Source organism: Salmo salar, chromosome ssa26 (genome assembly GCF_905237065.1).
Source record: "Salmo salar chromosome ssa26, Ssal_v3.1, whole genome shotgun sequence".
In the NCBI taxonomy this organism is placed as follows: Eukaryota; Metazoa; Chordata; class Actinopteri; order Salmoniformes; family Salmonidae; genus Salmo; species Salmo salar.
In genome coordinates, this window is record NC_059467.1 from 53,528,670 (window position 1) to 53,553,986 (window position 25,317).

Sequence of the window (25,317 nt, forward strand, 5' to 3'; positions counted from 1 at the left end):
GGACAGTGGATGGTGTTTTGATGGGACAGTGGATGGTGTTTTGATGGGTCGGTGGCTCTATGGGACAGTGGATGGTGTTTTGATGGGTCGGTGGCTCTATAGGACAGTGGATGGTGTTTTGATGGGTCGGTGGCTCTATAGGACAGTGGATGGTGTTTTGATGGGTCGGCGGCTCTATGGGACAGTGGATGGTGTTTTGATGGGTCGGTGGCTCTATGGGACAGTGAATGGTGTTTTGATGGGTCGGTGGCTCTATAGGACAGTGGATGGTGTTTTGATGGGTCGGTGGCTCTATGGGACAGTGGATGGTGTTTTGATGGGTCGGTGGCTCTATGGGACATTGGATGGTGTTTCGATGGGTCGGTGGCTCTATGGGACAGTGAATGGTGTTTCGATGGGTCGGTGGCTCTATGGGACAGTGGATGGTGTTTCGATGGGTCGGTGGCTCTATGGGACAGTGGATGGTGTTTCGATGGGTCGGGTGGCTCTATGGGACAGTGGATGGTGTTTCGATGGGTCGGTGGCTCTATGGGACAGTGGATGGTGTTTCGATGGGTCGGTGGCTCTATGGGACAGTGGATGGTGTTTTGATGGGTCGGTGGCTCTATGGGACAGTGGATGGTGTTTTGATGGGTCGGTGGCTCTATGGGACAGTGGATGGTGTTTTGATGGGTCGGTGGCTCTATAGGACAGTGGATGGTGTTTTGATGGGTCGGTGGCTCTATGGACAGTGAATGGTGTTTCGATGGGTCGGTGGCTCTATGGGACAGTGGATGGTGTTTCGATGGGTCGGTGGCTCTATGGGACAGTGGATGGTGTTTCGATGGGTCGGTGGCTCTATGGGACAGTGGATGGTGTTTCGATGGGTCGGTGGCTCTATGGGACAGTGGATGGTGTTTCGATGGGTCGGTGGCTCTATGGGACAGTGGATGGTGTTTCGATGGGTCGGTGGCTCTATGGGACAGTGGATGGTGTTTCGATGGGTCGGTGGCTCTATGGGACAGTGGATGGTGTTTCGATGGGTCGGTGGCTCTATGGGACAGTGGATGGTGTTTCGATGGGTCGGTGGCTCTATGGGACAGTGGATGGTGTTTCGATGGGTCGGTGGCTCTATGGGACAGTGGATGGTGTTTCGATGGGTCGGCGGCTCTATGGGACAGTGGATGGTGTTTCGATGGGTCGGTGGCTGGACATCACAAGACTTTATTACAGTGTGTTGATGATGGTCTCCCTGTTCTGGTGTGTTTTTGTTTCCCCAGGACTTCATCCTGGAGCACTACAGTGAAGATGGCTCCAGCTTCGAGGAGGAGATTGCTGACCTGATGGACCTGAGACAGGTACTTTCACCATAGGTCTCATAGCAATCTACCATGTCCGATGGGAAACTGGGTTTTCTCTATGGAATCACCCACCACACATCTCCATCTCTGTCTTGTTGTATTTTTACCCTCTTTCCCCCACCGTACCCACAGGCCTGTCGTACCCCCAGCCGCAATGACGCCGGCATCGAGACCCTGGCCAAGTACTTCAGCCACATGCCTCTACTGGAGAGCCGCTTCTTCTCCGCTACCCGCCCGATGGGCATCTTCTTTACTTGGTACGTTGCATCTCACTGTCTCCAATACCCAGTCGATCGTTAGTCCGACCCAGCCCAGGGGTTCGACCCAGCCCAGGGGTCTGACCCAGCCCAGGGGTCTGACCCAGCCCAGGGGTCCCAGGGGTCTGACCCAGCCCAGGGGTCCCAGGGGTCTGACCCAGCCCAGGGGCCCCAGGGGTCTGACCCAGCCCAGGGGTCCCAGGGGTCTGACCCAGCCCAGGGGTCCCCAGGGGTCTGACCCAGCCCAGGGGTCTGACCCAGCCCAGGGGTCCGACCCAGCCCAGGGGTTCAGGTATCTCTAGTAGCTTAACCTGACTGTCTCCAAAACCCAGTCGACTCGTCAGTGAAAAGCACTTTTTGCCAGTCCTGTCTGGTCCATCGACGGTGGGTTTGTGCCCATAGGCGACGTTGTTGCCGGTGATGTCTGGTGAGGACCTGCCTTACAACAGGCCCTACAAGCCCTCAGTTCAGCCTCTCTCAGCCTATTGCGGACAGCCTGAACACTGATGGAGGGATTGTTTGTTCCTGGTGTAACTCGGGCAGTTGTTGTTGCCATCCTGTACCTGTCCCGATGTACTGATCCTGTGCAGGTGTTGTTGCACGTGGTCTGCCACTGCGAGGACGATCAGCTGTCCGTGATGTCTCCCTGTAGCGCTGTCTTAGGCGTCTCACAGTACGGACATTGCAATTTATTGCCCTGGCCACATCTGCAGTCCTCATGCCTCCTTGCCTAAGGCACGTTCACGCAGATGAGCAGGGACCCTGGGCATCTTTCTTTTGGTGTTTTTCAGAGTCAGTAGAAAGACCTCTTTAGTGTCCTAAGTTTTCATAACTGTGACCTTAATTGCCTACCGTCTGTAAGCTGTTAGTGTCTTAACGACCGTTCCACAGGTGCATGTTCATTAATTGTTTATGGTTCATTGAACAAGCATGGGATGCAGTGTTTAAACCCTTAAACAGGACAGTAGGTTGGGGCTGTGTGTCGACAAGACAGGACAGGTCTATAAGTCACATTTCTATGTGGATTTGGTCGGGTCTCCCAACAAGTGACATATTGCAGCTTGTGACCTGTCTGTCTGTCTGTCTGTCTGTCTGTCTGTCTGTCTGTCTGTCTGTCTGTCTGTCTGTCTGTCTGTCTGTCTGTCTGTCTGTCTGTCTGTCTGTCTGTCTGTCTGTCTGTCTGTCTGTCTGTCTGTCTGTCTGTCTGTCTGTCTGTCTGTCTGTCTGTCTGTCTGTCTGTCCCAGGTATGACTCGTTCACAGGTGTCCCGGTGTGCCAGCAGAACCTGTCTCTGGAGAAGGCCAGTATTCTGTTCAACATCGGCGCTCTCTACACCCAGATCGGCACGCGCTCCAACCGCCAGACCTCCGCCGGCCTCCAGGATGCCATCGCAGCCTTCCAGAAAGCTGCCGGTGAGGAGACAACGAGAATCACAGTCGGCTGTGTCCCACATGGCACCTTAGTGCCCATAGTACCCACTATAGAGGGAATATGTATGGAATAGGGCCCTGGTTAGAAGTAGTGCACTATGTAGGGAATAGGACCCTGGTTAGAAGTAGTGTACTATGTAGGGAATAGGGCCCTGGTTAGAAGTAGTGCACTATGTAGGGAATAGGACCCTGGTTAGAAGTAGTGTACTATGTAGGGAATAGGGCCCTGGTTAGAAGTAGTGCACTATGTAGGGAATAGGACCCTGGTTAGAAGTAGTGCACTATGTAGGGAATAGGACCCTGGTTAGAAGTAGTGCACTATGTAGGGAATAGGACCCTGGTTAGAAGTAGTACACTATGTAGGGAATAGGGCCCTGGTTAGAAGTAGTGCACTATGTAGGGTATAGGGCCCTGGTCTAAAGTAGTGCACTATGTAGGGAATAGGGCCCTGGTTATAAGTAGTGTACTATGTAGGGAATAGGGCCCTGGTCTAAAGTAGTGTACTATGTAGGGAAATAGGGTGCCATTTTGGACAACACCAGTGGCCATTACTACACTAACACAGCTGGACTCTACTCATTGCCAATAACACTGGTGGAATATACAGTACACTCAGAGTTGGATTACAAGAGGTTTACAAGATTTGATTTAGTTTTATACATCTTGTAAGTTTGTAGGTCACCTAACCCACAGTCGGTGCAGTGACCAGTTCTCTCCTTGTGCGATCTTTGTTTACCGATTTAGGGGAAAAACAGCCCGTCAGAGAGAACCAGTTGACAATTTCATTTTCATCGTTTCAAATGTCCTGTCAGAACAAATATTGACTGGCTACTGGTAAAGCTGAACCATTAATTATCCAATCAATCAATCAAATGTATTTATAAAGCCCTTCTTACATCAGCTGATATCTACTGGTAAAGCTGAACCATTAATTATCCAATCAATCAATCAAATGTATTTATAAAGCCCTTCTTACATCAGCTGATATCTACTGGTAAAGCTGAACCATTAATTATCCAATCAATCAATCAAATGTATTTATAAAGCCCTTTGTACATCAGCTGATATCTACTGGTAAAGCTGAACCATTAATTATCCAATCAATCAATCAAATGTATTTATAAAGCCCTTCTTACATCAGCTGATATCTCAAAGTGCTGTACAGAAACCCAGCCTAAAACCCCCCAAACAGCAAGCAATGCAGGTGTAGAAGCACGGTGGCTAGGAAAAACTCCCTAGAAAGGCCAGAACCTAGGAAGAAACCTAGAGAGGAACCAGGCTATGAGGGGTGGCTAGGAAAAACTCCCTAGAAAGGCCAGAACCTAGGAAGAAACCTAGAGAGGAACCAGGCTATGAGGGGTGGCCAGTCCTCTTCTGGCTTCTCTAGCTTCCCCATGAATCATGTCCCACAGTACAGTCCTGTCCCAAAGGCAGTCAGTCCAAACTAGGACAGTCCTGTCCCTCGGGATTCAGTCCAAACTAGGACAGTTCCAAAGGCCTAATGTCTAACGGTAGAAACTGTGAGTACTCGCGGTCTAACGTTACCGGGAGTATAAACGGATTAGCACATTCTCACGTGAAGTTCAGTTTTTATAAATGTGAACTCTTGCGTGTGAACTGGGTCATGCATGTTTTTATCCGTACGCAACGATTTAGAAATGAGTCCTCCATCACCTGAAGGAGACATTCACCCCCAGCTATGACATGAGTCCCTCCATGCTCACCTCCCCTCTCTCTCTCTCTCTGTCTCCCCCCTGTAGGACCCTGAAGGAACATTCCGCTTCATGAGTTATTTCTCCCTAGGGTCCTCCATCACTGAAGGAGACATTCACCCCCAGCTATGACATGAGTCCCTCCATACTCACCTCCCCCTCTCTCTCTCTCTGTCTCCCCCCCTGTAGGAGTCCTCCATCACCTGAAGGAGACATTCACCCCCAGCTATGACATGAGTCCCTCCATACTCACCTCCCTCTCTCTCTCTCTGTCTCCCCTCCCCCCTGTAGGAGTCCTCCATCACCTGAAGGAGACATTCACTCACACCCCCAGCTATGACATGAGTCCCTCCATGCTCAGTATGCTCATCAAGCTGATGCTGGCCCAAGCTCAGGAGTGTCTGTTTGAGAAGATCGCTCTGTCCGGCATCCGCAACGAGTTCTTCTCTCTCCTCAAGATGGCCCAAGAGGCTGCCAAGGTGCGTGTATAATAAATGTTGAATCATTTTTCCCCCACCGTCTACAGGCTGGTACAGACGGATTGATCCTGATTAAATCAGGTGTGTAGTACCACTGTTAGATGGATGGATGGATTTGTCCGTTGATGTTCAACACATCTGCTTTGCCCTAATTGGGGTTAATCTGAGAGAGTTTCACCTCAACGCTGAAAGTAAAGTAGTGCAATGTAGTGCACTATATAGGGTTCCATAGGGCTCTGGTCTAAAGTAGTGCACTATGTAGGGAATAGGGTTCCATAGGGCTCTGGTCTAAAGTAGTGCACTATATAGGGAATAGGGTGCCATAGGGCTCTGGTCTAAAGTAGTGCACTATGTAGGGAATAGGGTGCCATAGGGCTCTGGTCTATGATAGCGCACTATATATATAGGGAATAGGGTGCCATAGGTCTCTGGTCTAAAGTAGTGCACTATATATAGGGAATAGGGTGCCATAGGGCTCTGGTCTAAAGTAGTGCACTATATAGGGAATAGGGTGCCATAGGGCTCTGGTCTAAAGTAGTGCACTATATAGGGAATAGGATGCCATAGGGCTCTGGTCTAAAGTAGTGCACTATATAGGGAATAGGGTGTAATTTGCGATGTGTACTATAACAGTACATCTCTGTCCCCTCTCAGGTAGGATGTGGACTCTGTCCCATCTCAGGTAGGATGTGGACTCTGTCCCATCTCAGTTAGGATGTGGACTATAACAGTACATCTCTGTCCCATCTCAGGTAGGATGTGGACTCTGTCCCATCTCAGGTAGGATGTGGACTCTGTCCCATCTCAGGTAGAATGTGGACTCTGTCCCATCTCAGGTAGGATGTGGACTCTGTCCCATCTCAGGTAGGATGTGGACTATAACAGTACATCTCTGTCCCCTCTCAGGTCGGAGACACCTATGACCAGGTACACCAGTCTATGATCCAGACTCCCATCAAGGACAACGTCCCGTTCTTCTGGTCCACCATGGCTCAGGTCAAGACCAACCACTACCGTTCACTGGCACACTACTTCCTGGCTACTGCGCTATTGGACCACCAGCGTAAGTCGAGAAGCAGTTAGCCAATCATATCCCTTCTGTGCGAGATCGAGAGGGAGGGGGAGATGTGTAGTAATGCCTGTTAGTTACTAGACGGGTTTCCTGGACCTTACTGGATCAGACTGGTTCTGTTAGATACTAGACGGGTTTCCTGGACCTTACTGGTTCTGTTAGATACTAGACGGGTTTCCAGGACCTTACTGGTTCTGTTAGATACTAGACGGGTTTCCTGGACCTTACTGGTTCTGTTAGATACTAGACGGGTTTCCTGGACCTTACTGGTTCTGTTAGATACTAGACGGGTTTCCTGGACCTTACTGGAACGGACTGGTTCTGTTAGATACTAGATGTTTTTCCTGGACCTTACTGGTCAACTGGTTCTGTTAGTTACTAGATGGGTTTCCTGGACCTTACTGGTTCTGTTAGTTACTAGACGGGTTTCCTGGACCTTACTGGAACTTTCTGTTAGTTACTAGACGGGTTTCCTGGATTAGACTGGTTCTGTTAGTTACTAGACGGGTTTCCTGGACCTTACTGGAACAGACTGGTTCTGTTAGTTACTAGACGGGTTTCCTGGACCTTACTGGTTCTGTTAGATACTAGACGTGTTTCCTGGACCTTACTGGATCAGACTGGTTCTGTTAGTTACTAGACGGGTTTCCTGGACCTTACTGGATCAGACTGGTTCTGTTAGTTACTAGACGGGTTTCCTGGACCTTACTGGATCAGACTGGTTCTGTTAGTTACTAGATGGGTTTCCTGGACCTTACTGGTTCTGTTAGATACTAGACGGGTTTCCTGGACCTTACCTGAACAGACTGGTTCATTCACCCTCTTTCCTCTCACATCCCAAAGACATAATCTCAGGTATCAGTTTAAATTGACTTTTAATGGACTCTTCTCATCAATACTTTTATTGGAATCTCCCCACTGAGGACAGAGCAGAGCAGCTCAGAGCAGAGCAGCTCAGAGGACTGAGACCTTTAGTTTTATAAAGAGGCCAGAGCGGCGTAGAGACCAGAGCGGCGTAGAGTTTGAGTCTGAACCACCCTGTTCAGTTATAAATATTTATGTAACACGTCTTTTGTGTTGTTCAAAACAAACTGCCTCAGTCCCAGGCTGGATCTGTCCTCTGCCAACACTGTCTTTCTGCCAACACTGTCTTTCTGCCAACAGCCAAGGCTACATCCCTACAATCCTCGTCTCTGTGTTGCCATGTCCCTAATCCCCGTCTCTGTGTTGCCATGTCCCTAATCCCCGTCTCTGTGTTGCCATGTCCCTAATCCCCGTCTCTGTGTTGCCATGTCCCTAATCCCCGTCTCTGTGTTGCCATGTCCCTAATCCCCGTCTCTGTGTTGCCATGTCCCTAATCCCCGTCTCTGTGTTGCCATGTCCCTAATCCTCGTCTCTGTGTTGCCGTGTCCCTAATCCTCGTCTCTGTGTTGCCGTGTCCCTAATCCCCGTCTCTGTGTTGCCGCGTCCCTAATCCTCGTCTCTGTGTTGCCGTGTCCCTAATCCCCGTCTCTGTGTTGCCGTGTCCCTAATCCTCGTCTCTGTGTTGCCGCGTCCCTAATCCCCGTCTCTGTGTTGCCGTGTCCCTAATCCCCGTCTCTGTGTTGCCGTGTCCCTAATCCTCGTCTCTGTGTTGCCATGTCCCTAATCCCCGTCTCTGTGTTGCCATGTCCCTAATCCCCGTCTCTGTGTTGCCATGTCCCTAATCCCCGTCTCTGTGTTGCCATGTCCCTAATCCCCGTCTCTGTGTTGCCGCGTCCCTAATCCCCGTCTCTGTGTTGCCATGTCCCTAATCCCCGTCTCTGTGTTGCCATGTCCCTAATCCCCGTCTCTGTGTTGCCGCGTCCCTAATCCCCGTCTCTGTGTTGCCTTGTCCCTAATCCCCGTCTCTGTGTTGCCGCGTCCCTAATCCCCGTCTCTGTGTTGCCGCGTCCCTAATCCCCGTCTCTGTGTTGCCGCGTCCCTAATCCCCGTCTCCTGTCTCTGTGTTTTCCAGTGAGACCCAGTGATGATGAGGACCAACAGGAGAAGGCTCTGTCCCAGGCGTATGATGCCATGCCAGATGGCCGCTCCGCAGTCGACATCCTCAGGAAGAGAGAGGAGAGACGACACGTCGGTAAGGCTCCCAAACCCCAATGCCGTGTTTACACAGGCCCTTTATTATGTGGTTGAGGTCTAGATACTGTCGTTTATATAGTCCCTGACTGTCTGGACTCTACACACGCTGTCGTTTATTTAGTCCCTGACTGTCTGGACTCTACACACGCTGTCGTTTATATAGTCCCTGACTGTCTGGACTCTACACACGCTGTCGTTTAGAGAGTCCCTGACTGTCTGGACTCTACACACGCTGTCGTTTATATAGTCCCTGACTGTCTGGACTCTACACACGCTGTCGTTTAGAGAGTCCCTGACTGTCTGGACTCCACACGCTGTCGTTTATATAGTCCCTGACTGTCTGGACTCTACACACGCTGTCGTTTATATAGTCCCTGACTGTCTGGACTCTACAGACGCTGTCGTTTAGAGAGTCCCTGACTGTCTGGACTCTACACCTTGTATACTTACTCACCTACCTTAATGACTCTCCCTCTCTCCACCCTCCTCCACCTCCTCTCTCCTCCCTCCCCTCTCCTCCCCCAGGTAAGGCCCACCTGCGGCGGGCTGTGATGGGTCATGAGGAGGGTCTGAGGATCCATGGTCTGTGTCGTCACCTCAGGAAGCTGGATGTGCTCCAGGACATCCTCCAGGCCAGTCACAAACGCTCCCTGGCCAAGTTCAATGACAACGACCGAGAAGACGAGTTCACAGACTACCTGGAGGCTCCAGACATTATCTGTGAGTCGAACAATCAATCAATCAATCAATCAATCAATCAATCAATCAATCAATCAATCAATCAAATGTATTTGTGAAGCTCCAGACATCATCTGTAAGTGAACCTCTTATTGGGAACTCGATCAATCAATCAACCAACCAACCAATCAATCAACCCAAATCAAATGTATTTATAAAGCCCTTCTTACATCAGCTGACGTCTCAAAGTGCTGTTCAGAAACCCAGCCTAAAACCCCCCAAACAGCAAGCAATGCAGGTGTAGAAGCACGGTGGCTAGGAAAAACTCCCTAGAAAGGCCAAAACCTAGGAAGAAACCTAGAGAGGAACCAGGCTATGAGGGAGTGGCCAGTCCTCTTCTGGCTGTGCTGGGTGGAGATTATAACAGAACATGGCCAAGATGTTCAAATGTTCATAGATGACCAGCAGGGTCAGATAATAATAATCACAGTGGTTGTCGAGGGTTCAACAGGTCAGCACCTCAGGAGTAAATGTCAGTTGGCTTTTCATAGCCGATCATTCGAGTATCTCTACCGCTCCTGCTGTCTCTAGAGAGTTGAAAACAGCAGGTCTGGGACAGGTAGCACGTCCGGTGAACAGGTCAGGGTTCCATAGCCGCAGGCAGAACAGTTGAAACTGGAGCAGCAGCACAGTCAGGTGGACTGGGGACAGCAAGGAGTCATCATACCAGGTAGTCCTGAGGCATGGTCCTATGGCTCAGGTCCCCCGAGAGAGAGAAAGAGAGAAATAGAGAGAGCATACTTAAATTCACACAGGACACAGGAGAAATACTCCAGATATAACAGACTGACCCTAGCCCCCCAACACATAAACTACTGCAGCATAAATACTGGAGGCTGAGACAGGAGGGGTCAGCAGACACTGTGGCCCCATCCGATGAAACCCCCGGACAGGGCCAAACAGGTAGGATATAACCCCACCCACTTTGCCAAAGCACAGCCCCCACACCACTAGAGGGCTATCTTCAACCACCAACTTACCATCCTGAGACAAGGCCGAGTATAGCCCACAAAGATCTCCGCCATGGCACAACCCAAGAGGGGGGGGGCGCGCCAACCCAGACAGGAAGACCACGTCAGTGACTCAACCCTCTCAAGTGACGCACATACAAATCATTAAAATCCAGATGGGAAATATTTACACAAGAAGCAGCCTAATATCACACAGTAAAACTCTCTGTCGTTTAGTAAGTTCAACATAGGTTTTGATGGGATTCGGGTCTGGATTTATCACTTGCCACTCCAGAACAGTTTCATTATTTTATTTAAAAGCCTTTTTTACATCATCATCAGCTCTGGTTCCACATTACTGTTGATCCAATACAACTGACTTCCAAATGTACTTCAGAGAGAGAGAGAGAGAGAGAGAGAGAGAGAGAGAGAGAGAGAGAGAGAGTCACTGTTGGACCTCACCTTCAACAACCTAATAACCTTTAGACAGTTATTTAGTAGGTACAGGATGTTGTATTGATGTAATGTTTACGGCGTCGTCATGCTCTCCCTGTACTCCAGAGGGACGTTGTTGTGGTAATAAACAGACCTGTTTTCCTTCCTCAGCTAAAACGGAGCACAAGGCAGAGATGGAATCACCCATGTCCACAAAGGTGAAAGTCACAGACTTTTTCCGGAGGCTGGTATGTGGGCTTACTAATTTTTTTTTAACGTTCTAACGTTTCAGGGCTGCTGTCCCCGGGACACCGATTTTTAAAACCCCTAGTCCTGGACTATGAAACTTGGTGAATGGAGAATCACAAGTGACTCTTAAAAACTCGTTTTTTTATAGTCCGAGACTAAGATTAATCTGTGTCCAGGAAACCGGCCCTTGGTGTAAAGTGTCTGGTTTATTCAGAAAATGGCATCACAAAGCTCTGGATTTGTGTTTTTTTTTTTGGTTGAAACGGTTAAATTCAGTTCAACTTTCTCTGAACACCCAGACGGTGTGGTGCTGTTTTCTGGATCCAAACCCAACAGAACCGCTATGGCAGTACCAACATTAACCCCAACAGAACCACTATGGCAGTACTAACATTAACCCCAACAGAACCACTATGGCAGTACTAACATTAACCCCAACAGAACCACTATGGCAGTACCAACATTAACCCCAACAGAACCGCTATGGCAGTACTAACATTAACCCCAACAGAACCACTATGGCAGTACCAACATTAACCCCAACAGAACCGCTATGGCAGTACTAACATTAACCCCAACAGAACCGCTATGGCAGTACCAACATTAACCCCAACAGAACCACTATGGCAGTACCAACATTAACCCCAACAGAACCACTATGGCAGTACCAACATCAACCCCAACAGAACCACTATGGCAGTACCAACATTAACCCCAACAGAACCACTATGGCAGTACCAACATTAACCCCAACAGAACCACTATGGCAGTACCAACATTAACCCCAACAGAACCACTATGGCAGTACCAACATTAACCCCAACAGAACCGCTATGGCAGTACCAACATTAACCCCAACAGAACCACTATGGCAGTACCAACATTAACCCCAACAGAACCGCTATGGCAGTACCAACATTAACCCCAACAGAACCACTATGGCAGTACCAACATTAACCCCAACAGAACCACTATGGCAGTACTAACATTAAACCCAACAGAACCACTATGGCAGTACCAACATCAACCCCAACAGAACCACTATGGCAGTACCAACATTAACCCTGGAGACAGGGATCCAAACCCAACAGAACGTGTCAACTCTAAGTCATTAGCGGTGGTGTTGAACTCTGTTAATACGCCTCTTTACTCGGTCACCTTGTCATGGTGAATCAATAACAATAACAGTGGTGGTGTCCCAAACGGACCCTCATCTGTTCCCTACGTAGTGCCCTACCTTTGGACCAGGCCCCATAGTGCCCTACCTTTGACCAGGCCTCATTGTACCATTTGGGATGCACACTTGTCAGTCCTATCGAGGTTGGGGTGTCCATGGGAAGTTTTCATAATAACCTGTTTCCCCCCCATAATAACCTGTTTCCCCCCCATAATAACCTGTTTCCCCCCCATAATAACCTGTTTCCCCCCCATAATAACCTGTTTCCCCCCCATAATAACCTGTTTCCCCCCCATAATAACCTGTTTCCCCCCCATGATAACCTGTTTCCCCCCCGTGATAACCTGTTTCCCCCCCATGATAACCTGTTTCCCCCCTTCCGTGATAACCTGTTTCCCCCCTTCCGTGATAACCTGTTTCCCCCCTTCCGTGATAACCTGTTTCCCCCCTTCCGTAATAACCTGTTCCCCCCTTCCGTAATAACCTGTTCCCCCCTTCCGTAATAACCTGTTCCCCCCCTTCCGTAATAACCTGTTCCCCCCCTTCCGTAATAACCTGTTCCCCCCCTTCCGTAATAACCTGTTCCCCCCTTCCGTAATAACCTGTTCCCCCCTTCCGTAATAACCTGTCCCCCCCTTCCGTAATAACCTGTCCCCCCCTCCGTAATAACCTGTTCCCCCTTCCGTAATAACCTGTTCCCCCCCTTCCGTAATAACCTGTTCCCCCCCTTCCGTAATAACCTGTTCCCCCCTTCCGTAATAACCTGTTCCCCCCCCTTCCGTAATAACCTGTCCCCCTCCCTTCCGTAATACCTGTCCCCCCTTCCGTAATAACCTGTTCCCCTCCCTTCCGTAATAACCTGTCCCCCCCTTCCGTAATAACCTGTTCCCCTCCCTTCCGTAATAACCTGTCCCCCCTTCCGTAATAACCTGTCCCCCCTCCCATAATAACCTGTCCCCCCCCTCCAGGGTCCTCTGTCAGTGTTCTCTGCTAAGCTACGCTGGACAGCTCCTCGCACCGTCAGGCTGAGACTGGAGGACAGAGACCTGGGCTTCACCCTGAGAGGAGACCCTGTACCTGTCCAGGTTACCTCCCTGGACCCACTCTGCCCTGCCGCTGTGAGTCTGCTATACTACTGGTTACTGGGGGGGAAGATTTAGGCGGACGCACACTTAGGCTAAAGGGGGAAGATTTAGGCGGACGCACACTTAGGCTAAAGGGGGGAAGGGTTAGGCTGACGCACACTTAGGCTAAAGGGGGAAGATTTAGGCGGACGCACACTTAAGCTAAAGGGGGGAAGATTTAGGCGGACGCACACTTAGGCTAAAGGGGGGAGGGTTAGGCTGATGCACACTTGGGCTAAAGGGGGGAAAAGTTAGGCTGATGCACACTTGGGCTAAAGGAGGGAAGGGTTAGGCTGATGCACACTTAGGCTAAAGGGGGGAAGGGTTAGGCTGATGCACACTTGGGCTAAAGGAGGGAAGGGTTAGGCTGATGCACACTTGGGCTAAAGGAGGGAAGGGTTAGGCTGATGCACACTTGGGCTAAAGGGGGGAAGGGTTAGGCTGATGCACACTTGGGCTAAAGGGGGGAAGGGTTAGGCTGATGCACACTTGGGCTAAAGGGGGGAGGGTTTTGTGCTTAGGGTCGTTGTCCTGTTAGAAAGTGAACCTTCGCCCCAGTCTGAGGTCCTGAGAGCTCTGGAGCAGGTTTTCATCAAGGATCTCTCTGTACTTTGCTCCGTTCATCTTTCCCTTGATCCTGACTAGTCTCTCAGTCCCTGCCGCTGAAAAAACATCCCCACAGCATGATGCTGCCACCACCATGCTTCACCGTAGAGATGGTGCCAGGTTTCCTCCAGACGTGACGCTTGGCATTCAGGCCATAGAGTTCAATCTTGGTTTCATCAGACCAGAGAATCTTGTTTATCATGATCTGAATGTCCTTTGTTTGTCTTTTGGCAAACTCCAAGCGGGCTGTCATGTGCTTTTTACTGAGGAGTGGCTTCCGTCTGGCCACTCTACCATAAAGGCCTGATGGGTGGAGTGCTGCAGAGATGGTTGTCCTTCTGGAAGGTTCTCCCATCTCCACAGAGGAACTCTGGAGCTCTGTCAGAGTGACCATCAGGTTCTTGGTCACCTCCCTGACCAAAGCCCTTCTCCCCCGATTACACTGTAAATCCCCCCCACTAGTACTTTAATGAAGACAGCTTCTCCATCCCAGAAGGGAAATCAATCATTTCCAGGGGCATTTAATAGTCTGGTCGACCTAAATGCCAGAACTGAACGAGAAAAAGTTCAACCAGTGAAGAACAAACACCATTGTAAATACAACTCATATTTATGTTGATTTTTTTTTCTCCTTTTTTTTACTTTTAACTATTTGTACATTGTTACAACCCTGTAAATATACATTTTATATGACAACTGAAAGGTCTCTCTTCCTCTGGAGCCTCTATGAGTGTAATGTTTCCTCTGGAGCCTCTATGAGTGTAATGTGTCCTCTGGAGCCTCTATGAGTGTAATGTTTCCTCTGGAGCCTCTATGAGTGTAATGTTTCCTCTGGAGCCTCTATGGAAATCTAAACATGTTTCCCATGCCAGTAGAGCCCTTTTGAATTGAATTGAGGAAGAGCTCTATTTAGGGTACCATTTCAGACACAGTGTTATATCTGGGACTGACCCCCCCCTTGTTAAAAGCCTCCTTTCACCTGTTGTTCATGACTAAATGTTATCTCTCCGTTACCAGGTCGACGGGCTGAAAGAGGGGGACTACATTGTTGCCGTGGGAGACGCGGACTGTAAGTGGATGGTAGTGAGCGAGGTGATGCGGCTGCTGAAGGACGTGGACGAGGACGGGATCGACATCCGCGTTGTTAGCTTGATGGACAGCGGCCTGCCCATGGTAAGGTCCACCCGCTGGCTCTGATTGGCTCCTGAGGAAGCCCGGAAGGTCCTTATTGGCTCCTGAGGAAGCCCGGAAGGTCCTCGTTGGCTCCTGAGGAAGCCCGGAAGGTCCTTGTTGGCTCCTGAGGGAGCCCGGGAGGTCCTTGTTGGCTCCTGAGGAACCCCGGAAGGTCCTCGTTGGCTCCTGAGGAAGCCCGGAAGGTCCTTGTTGGCTCCTGAGGAAGCCCGGAGGTCCTTGTTGGCTCCTGAGGAAGCCCGGGAGGTCCTCGTTGGCTCCTGAGGAAGCCCGGGAGGTCCCCCTTTCTGTTTCCTCAGTTGTGACCGACAGGCGATGGCAGATAAATTGCATTAAGTTGTTATCAGGGCTGTCAAACTCTCAGCTCTCGATGAGGAGGAGTTCCTCTCTCTCTCAGCTTGGTGGTTACACACAGAAGGTGCAGTTTCCCATGTTAAATGGGTAACTACTGCAAGAAGCTTTTATATTGTGTGACAATACCCAGAGTTTTGGGGGATTTAAAAAAATAAAAATTTTCATACAGTTTCTCATTTAAGTAGAAATTAGAAATGTTTAGTCTTTAACTGTAGTAATATCCTCTCTCCTCTCCCCTTCTCTCTCTCTCTCTCTCTCTCTCTCTCTCTCTCTCCCTCTCCCCTTCTCTCTCTCTCTCTCTCCTCTCTCACCTCTCCCTCCTCTCTCTCTCTCTCTCCCTCTCCCCTTCTCTCTCTCTCTCTCTCTCTCCCTCCTCTCTCTCCTCTCTCTCCCTCTCCCCCTCTCTCTCCTCTCTCACCTCTCCCTCTCCCTCTCTCCCTTCTCTCTCTCTCTCTCACCTCTCCCTCCTCTCTCCCTCTCCCTTCTCTCTCTCTCCTCTCTCACCTCTCCCTCTCCTCTCTCACCTCTCCCTCCTCTCTCTCTCTCCCTCTCCCCTTCTCTCTCCCTCTCCCCTCCTCTCTCTCTCCTCTCTCACCTCTCCCTCCTCTCTCTCTCCTCTCTCACCTCTCCCTCCTCTCTCTCTCTCCCTCTCCCCTTCTCTCTCTCTCTCTCTCTCTCTCACCTCTCCCTCCTCTCTCTCTCACCTCTCCCCTTCTCTCTCTCTCTCTCTCTCTCCCTCCTCTCTCTCTCTCTCCCTCTCCCCTTCTCTCTCTCTCACCTCTCCCTCCTCTCTCTCTCTCCCTCTCCCCTTCTCTCTCTCTCTCTCTCTCCCTTCTCTCTCTCTCTCTCTCCCTTCTCTCTCTCTCTCCCCTTCTCTCTCTCCCTCTCCCCTTCTCTCTCTCCCTCTCCCCTTCTCTCTCTCTCTCTCTCCCTTCTCTCTCTCTCTCTCTCCTCTCTCTCCTCTCTCACCTCTCCCTCCTCTCTCTCTCTCCCTCTCCCCTTCTCTCTCTCTCTCTCTCTCCTTCTCTCTCTCTCTCTCTCCCTTCTCTCTCTCTCCCTTCTCTCTCTCTCTCTCTCCCTTCTCTCTCTCTCTCCCTTCTCTCTCTCCCTCTCCCCTTCTCTCTCTCCCTCTCCCCTTCTCTCTCTCTCCCTTCTCTCTCTCTCTCTCTCCCTTCTCTCGCCCTCTCCCCTTCTCTCTCCCTCTCTCCCTCCTCTCTCCCCTTATCTCTCCCTCTCTCTCTCTCTCTCTCTCCCTCCTCTCTCCCTCCTCTCTCTCTCTCTCTCCCTCTCCCCTTCTGTCTCTCTCTCTCCCCTCGTCTTCCTCCCCTCAGCCCACTAAGAGTGCCACGTACTGCGGAGGTATCCCTAAGACTTACTCGATGATCTGCCTGGCCTTCGACGACGACAAGAGCCCCAAGGGTCGCAAGGTGACCAAGAAGGGTTCCTTCCTGTCCTGGGGCGTGAAGAATCATCTGAAGAGCTCCAGTACCCTTAGCCTCCCCACAGCAGACTTCTCTGGAACACTGCCTTGGAACAAACCCTGTCCAACGTTCCCTTCCTCCAGCTCCTACAACGACCCCGCTCTTTACTAGAGAAGGACCTGAAACATACTGGACTGTATATACACACACACACACACACACACACACACACACACACACACACACACACACACACACACACACACACACACACACACACACACACACACACACACTCTACTGGGTTAGAGAATACTGTGTTAAGGTCCCAAATGGCACCCTATTCCCCATATAGTGCAGTACTTTGGAGGTCTATGGGCTCTGGTCTAAAGTAGTGTACTATCTAGGGAATAGGGTTCCATAGGGCTCTGGTCTAAAGTAGTGCACTATATATAGGGAATAGGGTGCCATAGGGCTCTGGTCTAAAGTAGTGCACTATATATAGGGAATAGGGTGCCATAGGGCTCTGGTCTAAAGTAGTGCACTATATAGGGAATAGGGAGCCCATTGTGGAGCAGCCTGAGAACCCATGTGTTTGCAGTAAAGGTACAGGTTTGGCACAGTCAGTAAAGGCACAGGTTTGGCACAGTCAGTAAAGGCACAGGTTTGGCACAGTCAGTAAAGGCACAGTCAGTAAAGGCACAGGTTTTGCACAGTCAGTAAAGGCACAGGTTTTGCACAGTCATAGCCCGTTGCGCTATTTACACATTAGAGTGGTGGTCTCTGTTGCTGCACTGTGCGTTGCTTCTCAGAGTTGGGACACGGTTATGGAGGAGGAGGGAGGGAGGGAGGGAGGAGGAGGAGGAGAAGGAGGGAGGAGGGAGGGAGGAGGAGGAGGAGGAGAAGGAGGAGGAGGAGGAGAGGCTGTAGTATTAACACAGCAGGACTGACTGGTTTGGTCTAGCTATGTTACAGTGCATTTATCTCCACTAGTCCCTATGTCACCCCTATGTCTGTACTGGCTGTATTTTTACCTTCCATACTCCACTAGTCCCTATGTCACCCCTATGTATGTACTGGCTGTATTTTTACCTTCCATACTCCACTAATCCCTATGTCACCCCTATGTCTGTACTAGCTGTATTTTTACCTTCCATACTCCACTAGTCCCTATGTCACCACTATGTCTGTACTGGCTGTATTTTTACCTTCCATACTCCACTAGTCCCTATGTCACCCCTATGTATGTACTGGCTGTATTTTTACCTTCCATACTCCACTAGTCCCTATGTCACCCCTATGTATGTACTGGCTGTATTTTTACCTTCCATACTCCACTAGTCCCTATGTCACCCCTATGTATGTACTGGCTGTATTTTTACCTTCCATACTCCACTAGTCCCTATGTCACCCCTATGTCTGTACTGGCTGTATTTTTACCTTCCATACTCCACTAGTCCCTATGTCACCCCTATGTATGTACTGGCTGTATTTTTACCTTCCATACTCCACTAGTCCCTATGTCACCCCTATGTATGTACTGGCTGTATTTTTACCTTCCATACTCCACTAGTCCCTATGTCACCCCTATGTATGTACTGGCTGTATTTTTACCTTCCATACTCCACTAGTCCCTATGTCACCCCTATGTCTGTACTGGCTGTATTTTTACCTTCCATACTCCACTAATCCCTATGTCACCCCTATGTATGTACTGGCTGTATTTTTACCTTCCATACTCCACTAGTCCCTATGTCACCCCTATGTCTGTACTGGCTGTATTTTTACCTTCCATACTCCACTAATCCCTATGTCACCCCTATGTCTGTACTGGCTGTATTTTTACCTTCCACAACTTTTTTTTAAACTGAAGGACTTTATAGAATGCCATGGATCATTGGCTGGTTTTTATCTTGATCCGTGATTGGCTGGTTTTTATCTGGATCTGTAATTGGATGATTATTGACTACACAAAACACATTTTAACTGGAAAACAAATGTGTTTATACAAGTGTCGATGAAGGAGAGGAGACGGGTTAAAGAAGGATTTTTAAGCCTTGAGACAATTGAGACATGGATTGTGTATGTGTGCCATTCAGAGGGTGAAAGAGCAAGACAAAATATTTAAGTGCCTTTGAACTGGGGTGTGGTAGTAGGTGCCAAGCGCACCGATTTGTGTCAAGAACTGCAAAGCTGCTGGGTTTTTCACACTCAACAGTTTCCCGTGTGTATCAAGAATGGTCCACCACCCAAAGGACATCCAGCCAACTTGACACAACTGTGGGAAGCATTGGAGTCAACATGGACCAGCATTCCCTGTGGAACGCTTTTGACACCTTGTAGAGTCCATGACCCGACACATTGAGGCTGTCCTGAGACATTGAGGCTGTCGTGAGACATTGAGACTGTCCTGGCACATTGAGGCTGTCCTTGAGGGCACATTGAGGCTGGAGATATCCCACTATGGAGATATCCCACTATGGAGATATCCCACTATGGAGATATCCCACTATGTAAACGGTGAAGGATGTAACCCTTGAACCAGGAAGTGATACGTCTGTAGTGAGTGTGTGATAGACTAACACAATGCGCTGTAAACTGATGAAAATTAGATTTTTTATTTGAATTTTTGAATTTTTTGGTGTCATTTCTTGTTAAGACAATTACTGTGGTTGAATGTAGGAATATTGTGTGGTGGGCTGTTCTGATGTAGGCCTTGTGAAATCTCTGTTTTTACATTTGATTGGCATGTCAGGGGATGGAGGGGAGAGAGGGGGCCTGGGTTAAGGGGGAGAGAGGGAGAGGGGGCCTGGGTTAAGGGGAAGAGAGGGAGAGAGGGAGAGGGGGCCTGGGTTGAGGGGAAAAGAGGAGAGAGGGAGAGGGGGCCTGGGTTGAGGGGAAAAGAGAGAGGGAGAGGGGGCCTGGGTTGAGGGGAAAAGAGGAGAGGGGCCCTGGGTTAAGGGAAGAGAGGGAGGGAGAGAGGGCCTGGGTTAAGGGGAAAAGAGGAGGGAGGGAGAGAGGGCCTGGGTTGAGAGGGGGGGGGGAAAGTGTACGGGATGGAGAAAGGGGCCTTGAAATCCTCTGGGCCATCAAGACATAGCTCTCAACCTAAAGCTTCTGACATATTGTAATAGTGAGTTCTATAACACAAACCTTTAAATGAAAGTGGTCTTCAGTGGAACTCAGATATCCATCCCCACTCCTCTTCCTGTACTGCTGACTGGCAGCCATTTTAATGACCTCCATTTTCTGGTCGAGCGAGGACAACTCTCCCTACCCTTCGGACAGCTGTGGTTCCGTCTCTGTGAATGTTTGTGTAATATTTGCTGTTAACAAATGAAGGATATTTTTTATAAAAAGGGAGAGACTGGTGTTGTGTTGTCTGTTTTTTTTTTTTTTTCTCAGTGTATTGCAGATGCTAACGTTTAATATAGTCGTATATAACGGGTTAATGGTAATATCGCTAAGCCTGGGTTCCATGGAAGGGAACAGTTCCCTGTTTCATTCCACCATTGTGATTCTGCTGGTTTCTGCTGGTTTCTGCTGGTTTCTACTGGTTTCTACTGGTTTCTACTGGTCTCTACTGGTCTCTACTGGTCTCTGCTGGTTTCTGCTGGTTTCTGCTGGTTTCTGCTGGTTTCTACTGGTTTCTGCTGGTTTCTACTGGTCTCTACTGGTCTCTACTGGTCTCTGCTGGTTTCTACTGGTTTCTACTGGATGTACACCTGTACATTTAGCTGACACTGCAGTGTTGCACTATTTCATTATCTACAAAGTAGATTATTATACATTTGATAATCAAATTTATTTCTGTAATAAAAAAACACAACAAAAAAGAAACATCTGAATATCTATGTGTGGACATTGTAAAGCGTTTGTGGACGGTAAAAGCGTTTGTGGACGGGTAAAGTTGTGAAGCTTGTTGGCTGTTGTAATGTATTTTCTGAGATCATTGTCTTCAAAGGTGTATGTAAAATATATATATATTCTCACTGCATTTCATCTTCTTTCAGGAAATGCCACTCACGGCTTCCTGAATTCTCCAAAGCAGCATATTGTATGCAGGTCATAGGTACTCTACGTTTAGTTTGATTGTAACACACCTGTCGTCCCCAGGACAGACACCTTCCTTTTCTGTCGCCCGTCTCATCTTTACTGAAGTCAATTATGACTAAATAGTTTGTTGTACAGTTTTTTTTATAATGCTTGTGTAAACTGTACTACCGACTACCGCCTTGCTAGTACGGTTTATAATGAATCGCTGTCCTGCTCAGTTATGTTTTTAAATATGAAGTGACATTTTATTAAGAAGGAAAATGAATTGATGGGCATATTGACTTCATGTATGTATGAATTGATATGATTTGAGTTGATATATTATTGTAAAGTATTAATCTGTTTTTTTTTTCTCTGTTGGGAGTTATACAGTATACTGCATGATTATATAAAGTATTAATAATCTCTGTTTTTGGAGGCATATATTTAATATATCTTCACAGTCCTCATGTTCTTCTACAGTGGGTGTGCGTCCCAAATGGCACCCTATTTCCCTATATAGTGAGCCCATAGAGCGCTGGTTAGAAGTAGTTCACTATACAAGGGGATAGGAGGCCATTTTGGATGTTTCCAAGGCTTCACTCTGTACCTACTTTCTTACTGCACAATACAAAATATCTGTGGTGACAATGTCTTGCTGTTGATCAATGACCTATTTGTTATTTTATCATCACGATGTATGTTTCTGTCAACTTGAATCTCAATAAACTACGGGAATAAACGGAATAGGTGAAGCATCTTTCTGCTTTCCATTATAGGGGACATTACACCCATAGTGGAGTGAGTTTGAGCAAAGTGTTATACATTTTATAAAGACGAATCGTTATTATAAAAACTGGTTGTTATGTATCCTAAATGCTGATTGGATGAGCAGCGGTCCAAAGCTGTGCTTTATTGGCCGTCACAGACACACCTATTCCTGCTAACAGGTCCATCTGAAAAATCACTGTGCCTTCCTTAAAAGGTACTGCATGGTCCATTTTTTTATATTTTTTATTTCACCTTCATTTAACCAGGTAGGCAAGTTGAGAACAAGTTCTCATTTACAACTGCGACCTGGCCAAGATAAAGCAAAGCAGTTCGACAACATATAACAACACAGAGTTATACATGGAGTAAAACAAACATACAGTCGAAAAATAAGTATATATACAATGTGAGCAAATGAGGTGAGATAAGGGAGGTAAAGGCAACAAAAAAAAAGGCCATGGTGGCAAAGTAAATACAATATAGCAAGGTCTGCATTGGCCGTGCAGCATTTAGGTGATATGGCCTCTGCAGAAAGCAGGGCATTCGTAATTCTAGTGCTTCGCCGAGCGACACGAGAGCCGTTGTGAAGGACGTTGTCAAGGAAGTGAGTTTTGTGTGTTTCTACAGGACCTCCCGCCTCCTCAGCTACCGTCAACCAATCATGTTAATGCGAAACTATATTTAAGCCGTTCGTATTGTTACTAACATTTTGTGAGACGTACAGCGACGCGGTACAGAGCTCAATTTGATCTCTGCGTGGCTCCGGTAGTCTACTGAAGTGAGAATTTGTCCTTGTGTTTCTTGGCTATTTACATTGTTTTGTTCACAAGCCAGGCTGGATTTTCTATGTTTGAGGTTCAACCACTAGGGAAGATAACAGACTCAATCTCAAAGCCACAGACTCTAGTCGCACTACCGCCGAACCTGCCTCCTTAAAGGGGCAGGTGAACATTTTTGTCTCATCTGTGATACAGTATTTTGGTTATAAGACTCACAAAAATTGAATTAAACAATATACCACATTAGCTACTTCTTACTGGTAATGCATGTATTGCTTTAGAAACATTACAAAGCATGTTCATTCGTTTTTTTTTTGTGCATTTCGTTGGTGTAATTTCAGTAGCAAAAAAATATTTTTGGGATTTTTAAATCTACCTGCCACAGTGGCTGGTGGACCAAAAAAGTGAATTGTATGCCCTGTTCATGATACTGCACTGCCTCTTGTGCCTTATTGCTTAATTAACATACAGTCCATGTTTATTGCAGTGGTGGGAAAAGTACCCAGTTGTCTTACTTGAATAAAAGTAAATATACCTTAATAGAAAATGACTCAAGTAAAAGTAAAATCCTACTTGAAGTAAAACATACTACTTGGGTAAAAGTCAAAAATTATTTGGTTTAAAATATACTTATGGCTCAAAAGTAAATGTAATTGCTAAAAATATACTGTACTTAAGTATCAAAAGTAAAAGTATAAATTATTTTAAATTCCTTATTTTAAGCAAACGAGATGGCACATTTGTCTTAGTTTTTTTTAAATGTACTGATAGCCATGTGCACACTCCAACACTAGGACATCATTTACATAGGAAGCATGTGTGCTTAGTGAGCCCGTCAGATCAGAGGCAGTAGGGATGACCTTGACAAGTGCGTGAATTTGACAATTTTTCCAGTTTTGCTAAGCATTCAAAATGTAATTGTACTTTATTATTTATATTTTTGAGAACTTTATTTTACTTCACTACATTCCTAAACAAATATACTTTTGTTAAGTACTTTATTCTACTGGTTTATTGGATATTGATATTACATGCATAATGGGAAAAGTTCTACTCTAGCTGAATACACTGTAAGTCACTCTGGACATGAGCATCTGCTAAAGAACCAGAATGCATTTAATTAGAAACATTTGTCTACTTAAAAATCAGATATTTTTTTGTCATTGATCCCCCCCTCCCCTCCATGCCAGTCTGGCCCTATTCCTCATGGAAAGTGTTGTTGAAACTGCAGCACAAATCCCTCTCTGTCTGTGTTGGTCTGGGAACGCCATGTGATTCAGATGTAGCCCAGTGTGACTTTCCTCTCTCAAGACTAAGACTTGGTCTCCTGTACTTCCTGTTTCTGTCTGTCTGTCTGCCTGCCTGCCTGCCTGCCTCTGTCCGTCTGTCTTCTCATATGATCAACAGCTCCAGTGCACTTGCCACCCCAACCTGAGAGAGAGAGAGACTAGCCCATGTTGTTCACATGGGGAAAGACGGGTGACAACAACACTGTAAGCAGAAGCCAGAAACTCCAACTTGAAATCCTGTGTAGGCTACTCTTATAAAAGACTATGAAAGAAGTTCTGTTTTGTTCTTTATTTTATACTTTCAATAGCTTTGAGAAGAGAGGTGAAAACAAAGCTGTATCCTTCATATGTATTTAACAGTATACCCATATAGGCCTATTCACTACTGTAATTCACTACACGTTTACCTTCCTCAAACCCAGATTATATACGCTTTAAGTGCTAAAACATGTCCATGCCTTCCTCACCTCTGTGGAATACTAGAAGCATGAGAACGGTGGGCACTGCAGAGCCTGCGGAGACCTAATGGGTTTTAAATGGCTCACAGATTCCACTTTCTGATGTTGTGGGTTGGATGGTTTGGCTGAGCTATTAAAGAGCGAAGGTTTCTGCAGCCCAGCGCTGATGTCAGAGTGGTGTGTGTGTGTGTGTGTGTGTGTGTGTGTGTGTGTGTGTGTGTGTGTGTGTGTGTGTGAGAGAGAGAGAGAGAGAGGAATGAGGGGAAATTGGTAGTGTATTATAAGTAGCTAAAAGACCTTTCCAGTCTGCAGAAGGAAAATCACAGGAAATAAGCATGAAATGAAAAAGCCGGCTAGACATTCTGTACATAATTCATATCTGGTTCGACCAGTTAAATACTTTTTTCACTAGTGTGTGAGAGTGAGAGAGAGAGAGAGAGAGTCTGACTGACTGACTGACTCACACACTCACTCACTCACTCACTCAACATTTCAGGTCCCTGTATGGTCAAACCAACGTGGTCTGATAGCGCCATCTGCTGTTGTGAGACGTGCAGTGTGTGTGTGTGTGTAAAATGAGAAATGGTGGCGTTGCTAAGAGGATTAAAGCTACACGGTGAGTGGCTACTAATTTTACTATAAGCCAATAAAATTAGCCGTTGTACTGAGGTGCAAAGCGTCTGGATACAGAAGACTGTGAATACAAATGTTTTTTTTCGTTGTCTTTTATCTATTTAGTTAGCTACTCTTTATTATAGTGCCTAAAAACAACAAACATCAAGAGACGTCTTCCTCCAACCAAATCAACCATAAATTCGACATCAGGACAGGATGTCAAAATTTAGCTTCAGGAGAAGTGAAAAGAAAGCCTTTGTAAGTCAAGTTTTTTCACCCCCTCACTACTATTGACTCTCAAGACAGCTATGCTTCTTACTAGACTGGTTGCCTAGGCAACCAACATGCCTCTCTGCTTGGTGGAAATGGTTTAATTAGCGCTTCTTCTAGCTAACGTCGCTAGCTACTTCAGCTAAAGCTAAATGAGCTACTTCAGCTAAAGCTAAATGAGCTACTTCAGCTAAAGCTAAATGAACTACTTCAGCTAAAGCTAAATGAGCTACTTCAGCTAAAGCTAAATGAGCTACTTCAGCTAAGCTAAATTAACTACTTCAGCTAAAGCTAAATGAGCTACTTCAGATAAGCTAAATGAGCTACATCAGCTAAGCTAAATGAGCTACTTCCTAAGCTAAATGAGCTACTTCAGCTAAAGCTAAATGAGCTACTTCCTAAGCTAAATGAGCTACTTCAGCTAAAGCTAAATGAGCTACTTCAGCT

At 47.5% G+C, this 25,317-nt stretch overlaps 1 protein-coding gene and 1 long non-coding RNA gene across 3 annotated transcripts in view; both read left to right on the forward strand.

Moving 5' to 3' along the window:
- Positions 1-19,291, forward strand: part of rhpn2 (rhophilin, Rho GTPase binding protein 2) — a 60,423-nt gene extending 41,132 nt beyond the window's left edge. The window contains exons 5-15 of one of the 2 annotated variants that reach the window (XM_045708120.1): positions 1,260-1,337; positions 1,473-1,597; positions 2,843-3,009; positions 5,031-5,218; positions 6,125-6,281; positions 8,287-8,406; positions 8,934-9,128; positions 10,703-10,749; positions 12,926-13,075; positions 14,705-14,860; positions 16,564-19,291. In XM_045708120.1, the coding sequence (XP_045564076.1) occupies positions 1,260-1,337; positions 1,473-1,597; positions 2,843-3,009; positions 5,031-5,218; positions 6,125-6,281; positions 8,287-8,406; positions 8,934-9,128; positions 10,703-10,749; positions 12,926-13,075; positions 14,705-14,860; positions 16,564-16,824 (1,644 nt within the window). In that variant the 3' untranslated portion in view covers positions 16,825-19,291. Of the gene's footprint in view, positions 1-1,259; positions 1,338-1,472; positions 1,598-2,842; positions 3,010-5,030; positions 5,219-6,124; positions 6,282-8,286; positions 8,407-8,933; positions 9,129-10,702; positions 10,780-12,925; positions 13,076-14,704; positions 14,861-16,563 lie in introns of both variants that reach the window. The other variant, XM_045708119.1, reaches the window with a different exon arrangement.
- Positions 19,292-24,675: 5,384 nt separating this feature from the next.
- Positions 24,676-25,317, forward strand: part of LOC106588128 (uncharacterized) — a 9,230-nt gene continuing 8,588 nt past the window's right edge. The window contains exon 1 of the long non-coding RNA XR_006762260.1: positions 24,676-24,858. This is a non-coding gene — a long non-coding RNA (uncharacterized lncRNA). The remainder of the gene's footprint in view (positions 24,859-25,317) is intronic.